The 16,886-nt window shown below is 35.8% G+C and overlaps 1 protein-coding gene across 5 annotated transcripts in view; it reads right to left on the bottom strand.

Annotated features, from left to right (window-relative positions):
• FIG4 (FIG4 phosphoinositide 5-phosphatase) overlaps positions 1 to 16,886 on the bottom strand; it is a 74,686-nt gene that overhangs the window by 31,668 nt on the left and 26,132 nt on the right. For all 5 annotated transcript variants that reach the window (XM_075747862.1, XM_075747861.1, XM_075747865.1 and 2 more), the window contains 7 exons: positions 16,697 to 16,859; positions 15,952 to 16,049; positions 13,770 to 13,903; positions 11,303 to 11,419; positions 9,791 to 9,836; positions 8,079 to 8,227; positions 4,261 to 4,427 (listed from right to left, as the gene is read on the bottom strand). In XM_075747862.1, coding sequence (XP_075603977.1) covers positions 4,261 to 4,427; positions 8,079 to 8,227; positions 9,791 to 9,836; positions 11,303 to 11,419; positions 13,770 to 13,903; positions 15,952 to 16,049; positions 16,697 to 16,859 — 874 coding nt within the window. The remainder of the gene's footprint in view (positions 1 to 4,260; positions 4,428 to 8,078; positions 8,228 to 9,790; positions 9,837 to 11,302; positions 11,420 to 13,769; positions 13,904 to 15,951; positions 16,050 to 16,696; positions 16,860 to 16,886) is intronic.

Raw genomic sequence — 16,886 nt, 5'->3', positions numbered from 1 at the left:
AGGAAGGCCAGGAACAGTGCAAGAAAGCTACATAAAACTCGGTAAAAAGGTCTGGAAAAAAATAAACAAAAAAACCCCTGCTGAGAACACTAAGAATTAAAATAATTAAAAGGAGGAGCCCTAAAGACAAAATTAATTAACATGAGCAAATAGGTTAAATTTGGTGATAATTTCTGAAAGCCAAAAGCAGAGATGAGCCTCCATTGTTCATTTACTATTGTTTCACCTGTCAGGAACAGAAGGTATACTGAAATCGTTAACTAAATAATTGTAAAACAATTAGAGTAAAACAAGATAATTCAGTGAAACGACGTCACTACTTGTACGATGGATGCTAAAAGGAAATAAAACTAAGTGAAATTTGTTCTGTGAAAACCAGCTTGAAATTAAACTCATACCAACCGAACTAATGAATTCATTGTCTGAAACTGTCTGCAGCAGCAGTTCATTAAAGCATTCTTACCTTTCTTCCGTAGCAAAAAAAGACTGTTAAACATTACATTGCAAAAGGACTCAAACTCTCTGTTGCATTTATTGTTTCAGTTGTGCGCTTGTGTTTTAAACTTAACAGAAATACAGGACATTGATCAGAAAATGTCTTTCTGCTGTCTTACTTGTCAACTCATAACTTCAAAGTAGGTAAAAACCCATAACATTAAAGATACTTTGTGCATAATCTTCAAGCAGGCACAAATATGTATGTGACTGAGGAAGCAGATAATTAACTTGAAAGGTGACAATCCTCCTCCCACCTTGTTTTAAGGGCTGAACAATTCTATGACTTAATTTTGAACAAAAATAATGAAAGCTTTTGTCTTTCTTTGAAACACTGGCCAGAGAAAACAGGATATTGAGCTTTTCGGATCAATTTTCTTACCTAGATAGGAAAAAATATCTCTTTTCAAAAATAAATAAGAATGTGTCAATGCACTGTGGAGCACAGACAAAAGAGCAAATAGGTTTTCTCCCTTCACTGTTAGCAATGAATGTTATAATTATGTACAAGTAAGTAGAAAGACTGCACTGATTTTTCAAAAGATACTGCAACGTACGTGTATACTAGCACATTTTTAAGACCGTTTGAGAAAACAGGAACTGAAGGGGCCATCTAATTGAATTGGCCTAAAATAATCTACTGCTCTCAATCTGAGTTTGCAACTGCATTACATGACAAATTACTAAATCATGAGAGATTCAACACAATTGGGACTACAACGTCCCATGACTAAAAGGTTAGAGTAATTAAGTTTATTTTCATGCAACACTACAAGGTAGTTTACTATGTCCAGTCCTGTTTGTGGATAAATAGATTATTCCAGATTCCAGAAGCTTATTATGCATGTTGCAACTCTAGCACTGAAGTCTGCAACATCACATTACTTTCTAAAAGGCATAAAAGCTAGAAGAATATTATTTGGAATACTATTTCCTAATTTCTCTGACAATCACAAATGAAAGAAAAATGTTAGAATTTAACTAATCGGAAAGCCTGCCAGAGAGGCTGTTGAAGGAACATCTAATTCTTAGCTGGATGATGTTCTTTTTTCTGGTAAAACTCACTTGCTTATAACCAGGATACTTCAAAACAGTTGACTTTCCAAACTATACTACACCCTCTACTTTTTTTCAAATGCTAGAATTAAAAACATGCATGAAAAAAAAAAGTCAGAATTTTTGCCTAAACCTGGAAGATTTTTTCAAGTTACCATAAAATTAATTGTCCCATATTTTTAGGAGGAAACCCTGCTTTTCTTCTAAGCTTGTCACTAACTTGATCCTGAGAACATTTTTTTTTTTATTAATTCTTCACTCTTCTATTACATAGGCAACATATTACAAATTCATAGGTACAGAAAATCTATGGAAAACCTAAGCCACATATCATGAACTAGGGTGAAACTGCATTCAAAGTTATCTTTCTGACAAGTCCAAGTATTATCTACTGAGTTAGCATCTCCAGGCAAGTCACTTAACCAATACATGTCATCATCTCATCTGTACAGCTTAAGTAGTAGTGATTATCCAAAGAGCTTTGAGGTCAACAGATGAAACCACTTTCTTAAAAGTGTAAATTATTTTTAGAATCATGCATTTTTTAATGATAGACAAATAGAACAAGTGTGGTTAAGTGATTTATTTAGGAGGCACTGTTAGCAGGCCACTTGTAATCTTGTTCTGAATCTGATATATTGTATGACTTCGAGCAAATCACTAGAATTTTCTGAGTGTTTACTACTGGTAGATAAAATTCATAAGCATTTAAAAGAGGTTTCTCAGATCAGAAACATGAGGAAATGCTGGCTCATGAATTGGCTAGCCCTCAGATTCTTATTTGTATTATAAAGGATACATGATTGATATTAACAATAGTAAGTGCAGTATAGCAAAGCAGAATGTTGTTCTAAAAATGCTTCCTTCATCTCTGCTTTCTGAGAAAACTTCAAGAATAAAATAATCTCCCTCTCAACGTGTCACATTAACAGGCTTGCAGATGCGACCTGACCAGGCAGTGCTGAACAGTGAACCTTTACATTTCACTGAAATTAATCTTTTAAAATGTCATACTAAAAATGCAGTAAATACAACAATGAATTTCAACAATGCCATCTTCAATCGCAAGGAATGCATAAAGCACCAAAAATATTTGGCCTAAATGGGGTCAAATACCAAAATCATAAGTAAATTGGGGAGTGTGCAGCACCTTTACAGAAGTCTCATTTTTCATACTGACTCGACTAAAGACTTACATCTGTTTGTGTACTCAGCTACAAGTTGGCTCAGGTGACAAGATGGACTTTTAAAATTCTGTATTCTTTCTTCTTTTTGTAACATCTTTTTCAGAATATATTATTTTATTACTAAAACATATACATATTGTGACTATTTTTGCAAGCCAACCATAACCCCAAATGTGGATCTACAACTTAGCTCAAGTGTCCACCTAACCATTTCAGTGTCTGGCATGAAAGTGAACAGCTTCAGAGATTTGTTCCATCTTGTACTTATCAGTACAGGTGATACTGCACGTGTGCTTCCTATGGCTCATAAAAACTGATGAAGCCGTACCTTATTGCCACTGCAAACAAAAAGAGACCATATCACTGAAATAAACAAGCTCTCCATTTCTCATTTGATTTGGGTAAATATGACACACAAATTCCACTGATTGCATTCAGAAATAGTACTTTAAATGCTGTGCTCTCACATTTTGTCACATAAACAGAATTGTCACTAACAAAAGCAATAACTTCAGCCAAAGAAACTAGAGATTACTGAAGTATCTCTAGCCAGTGTCCAACTCACTGTTTTAAAGTTCACACAGTTTTTAAATAATTGCAGTCTACTAGGGGAAAAAAAAAAAAAAGCTACTTCCTTCCCTGGCTATGCAGCTTTTGTAAAAAAGAGTAATAGAGGTCTGACACAATATTTAGAACACAGCAGCACTCAATGCTTGTCATCCTGACATGTCTTAGACTGTCCTTTGATCATTCTTTTAGATCTTTCTCATGACTTCTAAAAACACCAAGAATGGGTTTTGGGGTTTTTTTAGTTATTTTGCATAAGGTATGGCTCAGCGTTTTTCAAAGAGAAAGTTTTCTCTTAGCAATGTAGTTTGTCCAGAACAAAGTAGAACACTATATGTGACTGATACAAGCTAGTAAAGGAGTAAGTTAATATTTTAGAATTTATTTAACCTGAAAAATAGCTTATTTACTTGGTAGACCTTGTTTTTTTAATTTAATTTTGTCTTTTCTACCACAAATCCAACAGTTAGTAGCTTCTATTCATATAGAAAAATTATGCGCATCAGAGCTTTCTTTTTGGTTGACGTCCCCAGAAACATCACAAGAAATACTCCACTTGAAGCTTTCTACTTGTGTTTAGATTTACCAGTTTCCTTACATTTGTTGAAGACATTCTGTCCACCATTTTAACTGCTCTATAACAGCTACCTGCTTCTCTATTGAACCTACAAATGTCGCTGGCAATTTCAGCACTACATGTGTACATTTTCTAAATACTTCTTACATCAGTTCACTTTTATCAAATAAGGCTGCATGCTACAAAATGCATTTGCATAGGATATAAATATCTTAAACCAGAATACCCATTTGATATCCATCAGATTTTACTGAATTATTTGGAAATAATAGTAGAAAGGATGTCTGTCATAAGATCACAGTATGGATTATTGAAACATCACAAGTAAAATGCTTTTAAAATAATGGCTTAAAAGAAAGCACTTTAAATTAAATTTACCTGAGAAAGCATTACTATAGTATCTTGAGAGTGTTTGCATAATATCTTTGGAATGTTGAGTCCATGGAGCTATCTTTCTGTACGTTTTTACTCTGTGGACAAGCTGAGAACCTCCATATTGCAGAGAAAGCGTGTCTCCATGATCTTCATATAATTCTTCAAATAATCTGAAGGAAAAGCAAACTGTGTCATCTATCAAACTCCTGAAAAGAGGGGTTTTTTAAAAAGAAAAATAATAAACATACGAAATAGGACACAACACATCAATATATCAAGGCTATGTTTTCTGTCAAGTCCACTAGGAATGAAGTTAGCCTAACTTCCCAAAAATCGTCCTCGTTACAATAATGATGCCTCAAAGGTACAAACCACATAAACATGACTTGAAAGAAACATGAATGGCAGTCAGATACCGTTTGCTGAAGCTAGAAAAACATGATGTAAAAAGAAGGTAGAAAGAGCTGGCCACTAAGATGAACAAGAAGAGCTGGCTAAAAGCAATGCAGTCCGCTAGCATAAAGAAGTTGACAGTAGACTCCAAGCTGAGAGCAGTCCAAATAGCAAAAATTATCAAGACGCTCATTGACAAAAACAAGACAACGGTTTCAGAAAACAAGGCTATCCTAAGGAGATGATACCCAGTCTAAGAGATTAAAAAGTGCTTCTCTAGAAATGGAGACTATGGCCTTGCTTCAGCAAGACAGCGACAAGGACGACATCTTGCTAAAAGAGGCTGAAACTTTAGTTAAGAAGCAAAAAACCAAACCAGAACAGAACAAAACAAACCACCCAACCACCAAACCTGTGGAAATGTATTTCACAGAAGTATAGCAAGACACAGTAACTCAGGCATCTGCACGTGATACACTGTAATACCTGAGAAGAAAGAAGTCCTTAAGAAGTGGAAAAGAGGGTAGAAACAAATGAAACAACAACAAAACAAAACAACAAAAGCATTCCCTTAAGAAAGTTTCCAGTAACGGGACAGTACTGCCTAAGTAACCCAGCAATGATCTGACTGAAGTCCTCCTCAAAAGGTTCTGGATGAAGATACTTATCGGAGCAGCAAATCAATTTCTGTAAAAACAAAACAGCTGTCCGGCAAATCTTCTGCCCAAGGTCAAGTACAAGAAGATCAATTAGGAGGAAACATCTGCTTACTACTTTAAAAAAAAAAAAAAAACCTCAAACAACCACCCCCCCAAAAACCCTCAAAAGCCCCAACCCAAACAACAAAAGAAACAAACCTAAACCCACTTGCCTCCACACAAATTGTTCAGAGCTCATGATACCATGTATGAGAATCTCCTGTTTGTTTCTTTGGGTTTGGTGGGTTGTTCTTTTTATACAAGGGGAAAGACAGCAATGCTGGTCAACTAAAAGCTAAAAAGCTGGTTGAAGGCAAAACCTGGCAGGTAAAAGGATGACACCTCTCAAAAATTTCCCAGTCAGCCATGGGAGACTGATGAACAGAGTTCCAATGACCTTGCAATAAAAGTTCACAGAAAGGAGACAACTTTAAATTTGTTTAGGACATTGACTCACTTTGGAAAGGACTTGTAGAATTAAATTACCCTTCCACAGCCTCAAAATATTAAGCCTCTAGTCAAACAAAAACTAGTCTTCTGCAGAGAGAAAATTAACTACGTATGATAAAATAAGGTACACTTCGTCTAGGAAACTTCCTAGATAGGACAACAATTACACTGAAGGAATCACTAAGAAATATAGCTTGCAGAAATGGTCCTGTGCAACAAAGTCATTAAGATTAATCCTGCTAGACACAAAATCAGACTGTTCAAGACACATGGTTTCTTTATCCTTGAGGATGGCCAACTGAAATAAAATGCTGACTTCAGCATTAGTTCAACGGAAATTCTGGATTGTAGCCAGCCAGTGAGATCACATGAGAAAAATCAGAGTAAGAAGGAGGACAGTCAAAGAACGTGATGAAACAAGGTAAGTTTTTCAGACACGTTAGCTAAATTAAGGAAGATGGACCACTACAGATTACCCTCTTTAGCCAGGTAGACAAGTGTAAATGAGGAGGCAGAGTACGCAGGAAGCAGATACTTGATGTGAGACAATACAAGCAACAAGAAAGCAGCAGGTCAAAGTGAAGACTGCACAAATGAGAGACAGTATAGAATGTGCCTGTCTGCAGAATTCAAAGCATTATGGAGCAGGATTTTTTAATTATTCTGAACACAGTAAATCAGAAGCAAGTCTTAACAGATGGCAAAATCTGTTTCAAACAGGCATACATCTAACGCAATGGAGAAGAAAAAAATAAGTCAAATGTGGTCAGCTAAAAGTAACCTTTTATGCCAGGCTAATAGCTACATTTCAGAGACATAATGAGAAATAAGGTATCAGGAAAATCAGAGACAAAGCAGCTACTACAATCGTAAGAGATGATGGTAAGAGATGGAAATTTGGGTGGCTGGGGCATAGAGAGGAAACAGGAGGGAGAGCAGACAGGAAACATGGGACTATTGCAGCAGGAAGCAACAGAGGAAATCTGGGCTCCCAAAACAGGGGTGGGAAGTGGGTAAGTAGTGAAGCCTAAGGAAAGATAGTAAAATGCAGCCTGAGGTGCTGAAGTATGTGGTAGCTGTAGAGGATACCACAGAGAGCGGATACAAGAGACCTGTCCACCTCCTGATCCCCTCCAGTTAGAACCCAAGAGTCCCGACTGCCAAGTCCCCAGGAGGCTGCACAGCGACTGGTATCGGCAGCAGCAGTTGTTCGTTCCCAGAGGTAAACGCGCGGCACCCAGCAGCTGGGACGCGGTGCATGAGAGGCATTGCTCGCACACCAAGGAAGCCAGCCAGCGGGTGCTCTCCCCGGCCATCAGGCAGAGGCCAGGAGCCACCGCTTGCACAGTGAGCCAACATACTGCAAGTGAGGTTGTTTCTGTGACACATACCAGTTCCTGGCACCAGGCAAGTGCTGGACGCTAATGGGAGAAAGAAGAGGAGCTGAAGGAAAGTCTCCAGTAAAGGAGAGGGGAGACAGAGTACATTATCTTTTCTGAAATACGAGTTACATCACCACGTTCTAAAACTATCAAACCACTAGTTAAAACCAGCAACGAAGCCAGAAGTTTCACAGTCATGACAACGGCTTTAAGGAATAAAACCACATCACCTCAAGGACTCTTACATTAATTTCTGAAGTATATTGACAAGCTATGTAGCTTACATGCCCCTGACTCCTAAAGTATTTCAATTTAAATGCTGGGTTTTCTTAAACGGTTTGAGGATGCTTGAATTAGTATCATTGATACTTGATCTGAGAAAACAACTTTGCTGAAAACTTTTCTTCAATAAATCAATAAGCACAAAATTTTTCCAAAGGAAAAATAGGAATTACCAAGACAAGATGTACTTCTATACAAATAGCAGTTTGGCATTCTCCATAAAAGCATGTATTTATTTCAGTTTTCATTTTTCATCAGTATTTTGCCTCAAGCAAGTGAAGTAAGTGTAAAAGACTCGGATGGATTTTTTGTTACATTTATTTAAAAGGAAAACTCTTGACTTTAAGTTTAGACATATAAAGAGAATGAAGTCAAGCAGTTATCTTGTAAGAAGGTTGATTAACATACTTTTCCAGAAAAGCAAATTTTTGGTGTTACTTTTTTTTCAAGAAAATCTCAAGTATGCAAGATTTTTTAAACTTGGATGAATAAACATTAGTAAATCATTCCAACAGAAAGAATTAGACTTTTCTTCTACATCGACATAATTTTCCTAAATCTCTTGACACAAAATTAAAAAATAAAACCATGACACACTTATATTAATATATCTTACCTAACAGCATCTGTATCAAATTGTAAGTTTGGTTTATCGATCAGTCCCAATGAATAGAGTTGGTATGCCAAAGCACACTTTCCCACCATAAACTGGGCTGTGTTAGTGCGATCTAAACAGTCCACACAATTGGTTCGGAGAACTCCAGTCTGGCAAAGCAATCCAAATAAGAGATTTTTCTTAATTAACAAGTTACTACACTCATGATTATTACTTTTTTCCTACTATCCAAGACATGCCAAATCTCAAATCATGCCAGTTCACAAAAATTTGAGGAAAGACATTTCTAAAAAAATGTTAAAAAGCAATTCATCTCTAGCAAGCTACATCAGGCTGCTGTAATGCCTACTTTCAAAGTATTCTTGCTTCTATCATCACTCAAACTGCATCTCTCCTTCAAATCACAAACAGCCCTAAAGATTTACCTTAAAAAGAAAAGCTATGTTATTTCAGTGAAGACGGGCTTGTTTTCAAGTGTACTGTAACTATTGCAAAAAATAAAGCACACTTCTAACTTGCTGTCGTTCTACTGCGATGGTGCCTGTATTTTAAGCTTCCTGTATCTGAAGCAACACACATGAACATTTTGTTGAAGGTCACAGTCATGCACATATTCTTTTATGCTGCTTGCATCACGGTTCTTCAATTCCACAATGAACACAAAGTTATTTTATAATATGAACAGCTGCAAGAAACATATTTTAATACAACAGCATGGGGAATTCTTCTGCCTAAATATATATGGCTACATCCAATCTAGTCAACTAAACTTTTATTGCCTTAATAAAGAAGCACAAGATGTCTATTCTGAGATGAACTGTGATCCAAATGCTTACATGTATGCCGATAGTGATTACCTCAAATGATTAAAGTTGAAAGATAAAATAACCATTCCCCTAATGCAGGTAAACCTGTAAGACTAACATTAAAAAAAATAATCAAATTAGCACTGATATGTTTTATTTCAAATCTACTCTGCTGTTTATCTGGCCTCCACAAACGTATCCCAGTGATCAGCTAGTAAAGGAACAGTCACATGCTTTCTAACTTACATGAACTACAAAATTGTGAATGGCAAGTTGAAAGCAACCAATGCTTCTTAAGAATATGCCCCGTGTTCAGAGTATACAGTCATAACATTCAGGTGTAAGTCTGGTACTGTATTGTTTACAATTTAGTCAGCATTCTTCTGACCTTAAAGAAAGCAATGTTTCTAGTTTTATTTTCTTTTAGTGATGGACAGTGTAACAATGTACAAAATACTCAGCACTGGTGAAAATACTTTTAATAACCCATTTTCATGTGTATGAATATGTCACCAGGCTTAAATATGCTTATTCCTCACCTCTTCTGTATAACACTATATTATGCAGTTTGCTAAAATACTGCTGTTTTAACTTTCACTGCACTGGTAAAACTACAGACTAAATAGTAATGGAAACTAGTTTAAAATACGAGTGTTTCTCAGACTACCTCCAGCAAAAATACAATACCAACAGCATAAGGTTTTGCGGTACTGCGCAAGAACTTTAAGCCCTATTTCCTAATTGGATTTCTGGGATGGACAGCAATAATGCTGTTTACTATAAATGTTCATTTAAGAGCACTCTGTGAATCTCCAATCAGGTATTAAAGTGAAATGGTTCACCGGTGCTTTGGGAGTGCTGATCTCCATCACTACATCTATGAATTCATAAAGCATAATTTAGTACCTGCAAGCGACCAGTGGAAACAACATAACCTCCCAGTTCATTCCACCTGAAAGAGAAACAAACTAGAATGACTTAGAAATAATTTTCAAAAATAACACATCATACCATGTATTGATCTGCTCAGTGAAAAAGGGTGACAATTAAAAACCTGCCACAAAGCAAAACTGATATCCCTGAATAGCAGAAAGCAGCGAAAACTCCATGCAGCAGTAAGATGCTGTATTTAAACCACATTGCAAGAAAAAAAAAATATCTAGCCTTAAAGTAGAAATATTCCAAAGCTATACAAAATATTTCCTTTGCTCCAAGGATTGCTAGATCAAGTCTTGAGCACACAAAAACTGAAGTAGGTGCAATGCCAACGACGGGAAGGTAGAGGCATAACATCCACTGTAGCACAAGCTGGTTGATTTAAATCTCCCCCTCATACTGACTCTAGGCACACATGTTGGATACATACATATCTACACATTGTCCAGGTCTTGCAATTATGTACCCCAGAGCCAGAGAACATGAATCAGAAATTAATGACATTTTGAGGTAGAGGAGCAGTTAACGCTCGGTGCAAGTAATCCCTGAACTACTGAGTATTTTCACGTTAGTAGGGTTACCTAGCCTGACCAGAGCACTGGTATGGCAAGCCTACAGGCTACATTTGAGATTCATCAGACTATCTCTACAGAACACAGCATTAGATGGATGGATTGATCTTGTTCCTGCTAGTTTATAGTCAGCATTTTTCCTGCACTGCATGGCAGAGAAAAGCTCCAAGAAAGCCTACGAGAGTTTTAGCTCAGACTGTTTCTAAATGAACACAGGCTAAAAAGGCAAGGATGCTCTTTGTGTAAAATATGAACACCCATTTGGGTGGTGATGAATTAGATCCCTAACATGAAAATTTGAATCAAAAACTTATTAATTGGAATGCAGAAATTATTCTACTTCTGGATTTTCAGGGACTTGAGAGAATTCAGCTGATTAAATCACTGTACTTCTGCAGTAGTCTAAGCAAATACATTTTCTGTTTTAAAAATATTTTAAAATTTTGTATGAATACCATAAAATCCATTGGAAAACACCAGATTCAGTAATATTTAGATGATAGTTATCTTATTAGCATGCCTCAAGAGAAGCCACTTATTAAATTCCAAATGTTGTTTGCTTTGTTAAATTTACCCCCAAAATTTAGGATTCCTTTGGTTAAGGTGGAAAAAAAACCCCAACTTTTATATAAAACACACATGGCATAGATTACAAGTTACAAATATTGGTCTGAAGTAAGAATTCATTATAAGTAGAACAGCAGCAGTATAATTGTACTCTTTCAATGTATTATTATTTCTTAGCACATGCTTCTGACTGTAATCCTTTTAGCTATAACTTAATAAAGAATTATATTTTTTATATTAATTTAAGCCTTAAAATAAGAAATAATGTAATGGACATAGAAATTCCAGACAGGTCTCCAAGGAATAGATGTTATTCATTATGCATCAATTAAATTAGACATACTTTTCATCTGGCCGCAAGATACTGCAGTAGGAATCAGGTCGATTTACAAAAAATCCAGTCTTCTTTACTACACTTTCTGCAATCACATTCAGTCTATCAAGGACATTACAAAGTTTGCTGAAGAGAGGGAAAAAAAATACAATCGATCAAGCTACATTAATACTAAAAAAGTTTTCACTGCTTGGAAAGTCTTTTAATAACAAAAATGATTTAAAGAAAGACTCGCATCACAGCCTTATTTATCCAACAGTAATTATGTCTAGTTTTCTTAGATTTTACAGACTTAGGAAACAGACACTGACCATGTCTGAGCAATTTTGTTTACTTTTTAATAAAACATATTACATAAACTAGAAGTGCAAGACTTCAAAAATCTAAAACTCCTTGACTTTTATATCACACTAATTTTCCTCTACCAAACTTTCTGTGATTCACAAAATAAGAATGAGGCAGAAAAGGATGTAAGATAAACCATATTCTGTCATTTTGTTTGCAAGGTGCTGTTTTGTTCAGTAACATTTGTTTCCATGTGTGGCCTTCAAGATGTCCTGTACCTCCTGCTCAGATCAGGGCATCCATCCATTCTTTGTTAACTTCTGTTTACTCATAATGTTATTGTCAAAGTTTTTATTACAGAGTTTACATTTCAAGTAACAAAAACAAACAATTGTTAGTTGTAGTGTCTACACCAAGCCAAGGACTTTTCAGCTTCTCACGCCCTGCCAGGTGCACCAGAAGCTGGGAGAGCACAGCCAGGACAGCTGACCCAGCCTGGCCAGAGAGATATTCCCTGCCATAAAAACATCATGCTCCGGATATAGCTGGGGAAGCTGGCTGGGAGGCGGGATCACTGCTCGGGAACACACTGGGCATCGGGGTTTTTTTCCTTCCGCATGTGGTGAGCAATTGTATTTGTGTATCACTTGTATTATTGTTACCATTGTTATTACTATTATTATTATTCTCTTCCTTTGTTATCCCATTAAACTGTCTTTATCTCAACCATTCTCCTTTCTTCTCTTTCTCCATTCTCCTCCCCATCCCCTTGCAGGGGCGGGGGAATGCAGAGGTGGGTGGGAAGGGTGAGCGAGTGGCTGCACAGTGCTTAGTTATCACCTGGGGTTAAACCACAACACCAGCAAACTGACTTCAAAGCTACATGATAAAGCAAACACGTGTCTCAGTATTCCTGAAACCATCAATTCTTTAGGCAGACATATACATTATCTTCCATTCTTAAATGTCTCTTGCTTGCATAAATAATTAGTCTTGTTCAAAGCCCTCAGGTATTTTTTATATCTGTACTCGGGTGGATATGTATACAAATATACTTTAAGCTTAAAGCTAGAAGGGGAATCCTGGGATCACTTAGTATCATTTCCCACATAGGACGGACCACTAAGCATCAGCATCACTCCATAGGAAACCCAAGAACTTGCACCTAGCATATCTTCTGAAAGGAAATCTAGCCTTATTTTGACATTTGCTATTTAATCATAAACACAAACAATTGCATATACAGCTAACTATACACAATGCTATTTTAGAATAAAGAATCAAACTTTAAAGCAACAGTTTCACACCTACATGACCAACAGTATCAACCAACTTGTAATCTCAAACAGTGAATAAGGATTGTTTTCCAAAGCTTTTTCTCACAAAATTTTAATTGACAAACATTAACTATATTCTTGCCCTTCGAACCATACCAGTTTTTCCATGGTTTTGCTCAAACTGATAGAATAACATATACCTGAAAGTTGATACATCACTTCTTATCATTCTTCTGGCATTATAAGGTACAGTAGACATAGGCAGATCAGAGAACTTTACAACTGAGTTGTGTGTTACTTAAGAATAGCAATATATACCTGTAGATTTAAAATGTTTGTGCCTTGTAAATATTTCTACATCTAGGAAAACATTAATCCTTTTCACATGATCCTAGTACAGCATTCTGTTGTCCAAAATTATGGAATAAAAAGTTACAGAATGTATTTGGCTTTCCAAGATACATGCTTCTAATAATCTAAATGTTTTGTAACACTGAAATTAATGCCCTTGTTTCCTTTTGGAAGAGGAAATGGAAAAGACTAATTGGTATGAAACCCTTTCTTTTCTAAAATTTTTTAACTCAATAAATTCAATGACTGAAATGGAACACCTGACAAAATGCAGTGTTTTGACTAATTCAAAATAAAAAGTGAATGTTGAAGGCTGTCAACAAAATCTAAAGTTTTCCTTTGCGGAGAATTTAAAAGTTTTCAGGCCTTGCTCCATATTGGTAAGAAACCATAGAAAACATTCAAAATCCTTCAGAAAGCTGAGGTTTTATTCTGTCCATAGATCTTAATAAAATTCTCCTATCATTCCTAAGCTACGTTCAACTGAAAAGCAACACGCTCAGTAACATACAGTTATTTGTACTGCGGCTAAAAGCACTAGTACAAAGAAGGATCTTTTCTACCTTTTTGTGTATTTGGCCATATCCCAGGGTATATATATAATTGCATGCTCTGGGGGTAAAAACTGGTTGAGATATGTCACAGCAGCAACAAGTTCTTCACTAAGAATCCTTTCATGTTTTCTTTTTTCACGTTCCTTTAGCAAAAAGAAAATGAAGTTAACATTACAATTTTCATTAACAAACGTACGTAACCCATATACATACACATATAGGTATATACAACAGAAGTTAAAAAATGGAAGCTGTAAAAACAGCGGGCAGTTCCTCATAACTAGTGCAATTAAATTAAGGACCGAAGAGACAGAAAAATCTAAACATTCTGGGTTTTTAACAATTGATCTGCACTGGTAGTAAAAAAAAAACCTGTGCATAATCATTGGCTGAAAAATGGAACCCTATAAGAGCAAAGAAAATGGAAACAAAAGTGGTAATACAGAGGAAATAGACTAAGACAAAAGAGAAGGAAAAGGACAGGCAGAAAGGAAAGTATCCAGTTCAATTCTAGGGTACAAGAGGACCCAGGCAAATTCTTCTCCATTACTGACAGGAGACGGTGAACAACAGCTCCTGTCTCCCATTTTAAAAAATCAGAATTATGCTGCCGTTCTCTGAATATATCACATGTTTTGGCGCTCTATATATTAGTACAGCTTTCCTCTCAACTTCATCCAAACTAAAACCTATACTGAAGCTATGTTATAGAAACTGTTTTAAATATATAATAGTAGTCCTTAATAAAAAAACCCAAAGGAAGCCTAATACATTCATTATTAGTTAACAAGTTTCTAGGATAGACAGATATAGGAGGATATAGATTTGCATTTAATTAACATTTAAGAAATCAAATAATAAAAGTACTGGACACAGAAGTGCTTAGCATTTCTGTAAAAGCAACAGCATCCAGAAAAAGGTGTTCAGATTTGGGGGCTTCCTCCCCACCTCACTTTTTTTTTTTGTTTTGTTTTTTAAGTGGTACATAAAGGAACATGAATTTTAGTATCTTAATACTGAGCATGTACAGAGAGGGAAAAAAAGTGATGCATTTTCAGCCACTGTATCAAAAGCCCTGTGAACAAAAGCATTTAATGATTCACATGTCAAGGTCACGTGAGCCTAGACTCGCACTGTAACAATGGCTGCAAGAGATAAAATAATTTTCTTGTCAACAAATGCTATCCCAAGTTGTTTCCACAGACTCTTGGACAGTCTTAAAAGCACTCCTACACAGCAAAGCTTCTAGAAATAGAAAATAGGTTATCTAGTTGCCATTTATAACAACTTAAGAGTTTTAAAAGCCTCCCTTTTGTATTTTTCCTATTTTTTTATACTAGGAACAGATCCTATATGCACATAAAAGACCCTTTTTTCTACTGAATACAGTTCTACAACATGATAAATTAAATTATTTTTTTAAAGACTAAAAAGAAATAAGATATGATTCAAGCAAAGCAAATCAATATATTAAACTCAAATGTAGAAACAGAGACCAGCACAGAAAATGGTTGGATCAGAACAGAAAAAAAAAAAAGCCAACCACAAAAAAACCCTCACAAATACCAGATGTAATAACCAAAATTACAGTGCCAGCCAGTATCCAGGCTTTGTACCACAGCCTCTCACACAGCAGTGAATTGAATTACTGCAGCAATCATGAAGCTCCCTGCATTAGTCCAGCCCCACTGGCACTGTCCCTTAGCCAGCAATAGATGCTTCCATTTTCTCTCCCGCTCATGCTTCCATGACTCCACCAGACAGAGCAAACAACAGAAGATAAGCCTTTATCACAATATTTCAAATAACTCTGTCATCTGTGTCAAGAAGCCTACAGATGTCACTTTGCATGGAGCCATACTGTTTTAGTATTTTTTAGTGCTAAATTAAATTTAGTGATAAATTTATTTGGACTTACATATAAGGGGTAGTAGCAAAAACCTGAAAACAACAGTGAAAGGTTAGTGTAAGAAGTCTATAAACATGGGAAACTTCTTTTTTTTGAAGGGCAGTAATGGAAGCAGTTAGAGAGTTATCTATTATAGCATGTAGGATGAGACTTATGAAGAAAATATTCCGTTTATAAGCTAATATTAATTTAGAACACAACCAAAATCACACAGAGACTCTACAGAAATAAGTATAACATCAAAAATTAGAAAACATATAGAACATATTCAAAAGATTGTACCTTCACAAGATTCAAAATAATAATCGGAGAGCCAAATCTCTGAAGCATTTGGTCAAAGTGAAGAGCAGCAACATGTGCAAAAGGATCTGCTTGGTCCACTGCAACAAATACATATATTCAGGACAATATTAAGCGAGCTGTAGAGTCAGTTAAATAATTTTCCCTTAAAAGTACTCTTCACAAAATACATACTAATTCTCTGACACAGATACTTTCTCTGAAAGATACTTTCCCCTCTTCTCATGCAAAAGCTGTTAAAAAAAGCCTTCCCTTTTCCAAATTGGAAGCAACTTCTTAATCAAAACTTTCATGAGATGCTTACAAAGAGCAATCATTCTGACCCCATTAAACTTAGCCCAGATGTTTTCCACCATTTTCAATAGGTTCAAAATGATATCCACGATACTAAGATAAACGTAGCTAACATTGTATATAAAATAGGCAAAAAGAAAACTGACTTCTTCAAACAGAAGTATTTTGTATTCCATTTCTGAATGTGAAGTCTAAGATGGAGATTTTTTTCAATACGATTTCATTAAATGCAACTTTTTATATGGTTGAATGTTTGTATGTCATTATGTTTATTACAAAAAACACTGATTTACCTTAAATGATGGTTTCCCAAAGAACAAATGCATAGACAATGTTTTCGTTTTTGCAACTTTAGTTTTCACTTACTCTCTCAGGTATTTCTTTAGGACACAGCACTAACCATAATCTATCACAAAGAATAATATGTACATACATGTTATGGGTGGCTTAGGCATCATAGTTGAAATATCTTGAGACCAGTATAGAGGGACAGATCCTCGAACCTGAACATAGGAAGAATAACTCCCTGCCGAAAATGACATAACTGAAGCATCATAAAGTATTTGTTCAGTTTCCACTTCATTAGCAACATCTCCCTAAAACAGAAATACACATATGATGTG

Source organism: Balearica regulorum, chromosome 3, assembly GCF_011004875.1.
Source record: "Balearica regulorum gibbericeps isolate bBalReg1 chromosome 3, bBalReg1.pri, whole genome shotgun sequence".
NCBI classification, from domain to species: Eukaryota; Metazoa; Chordata; class Aves; order Gruiformes; family Gruidae; genus Balearica; species Balearica regulorum.
Note: the sequence above shows the minus strand (reverse complement) of the source record. Positions and strands in the feature narration are given on the sequence as shown.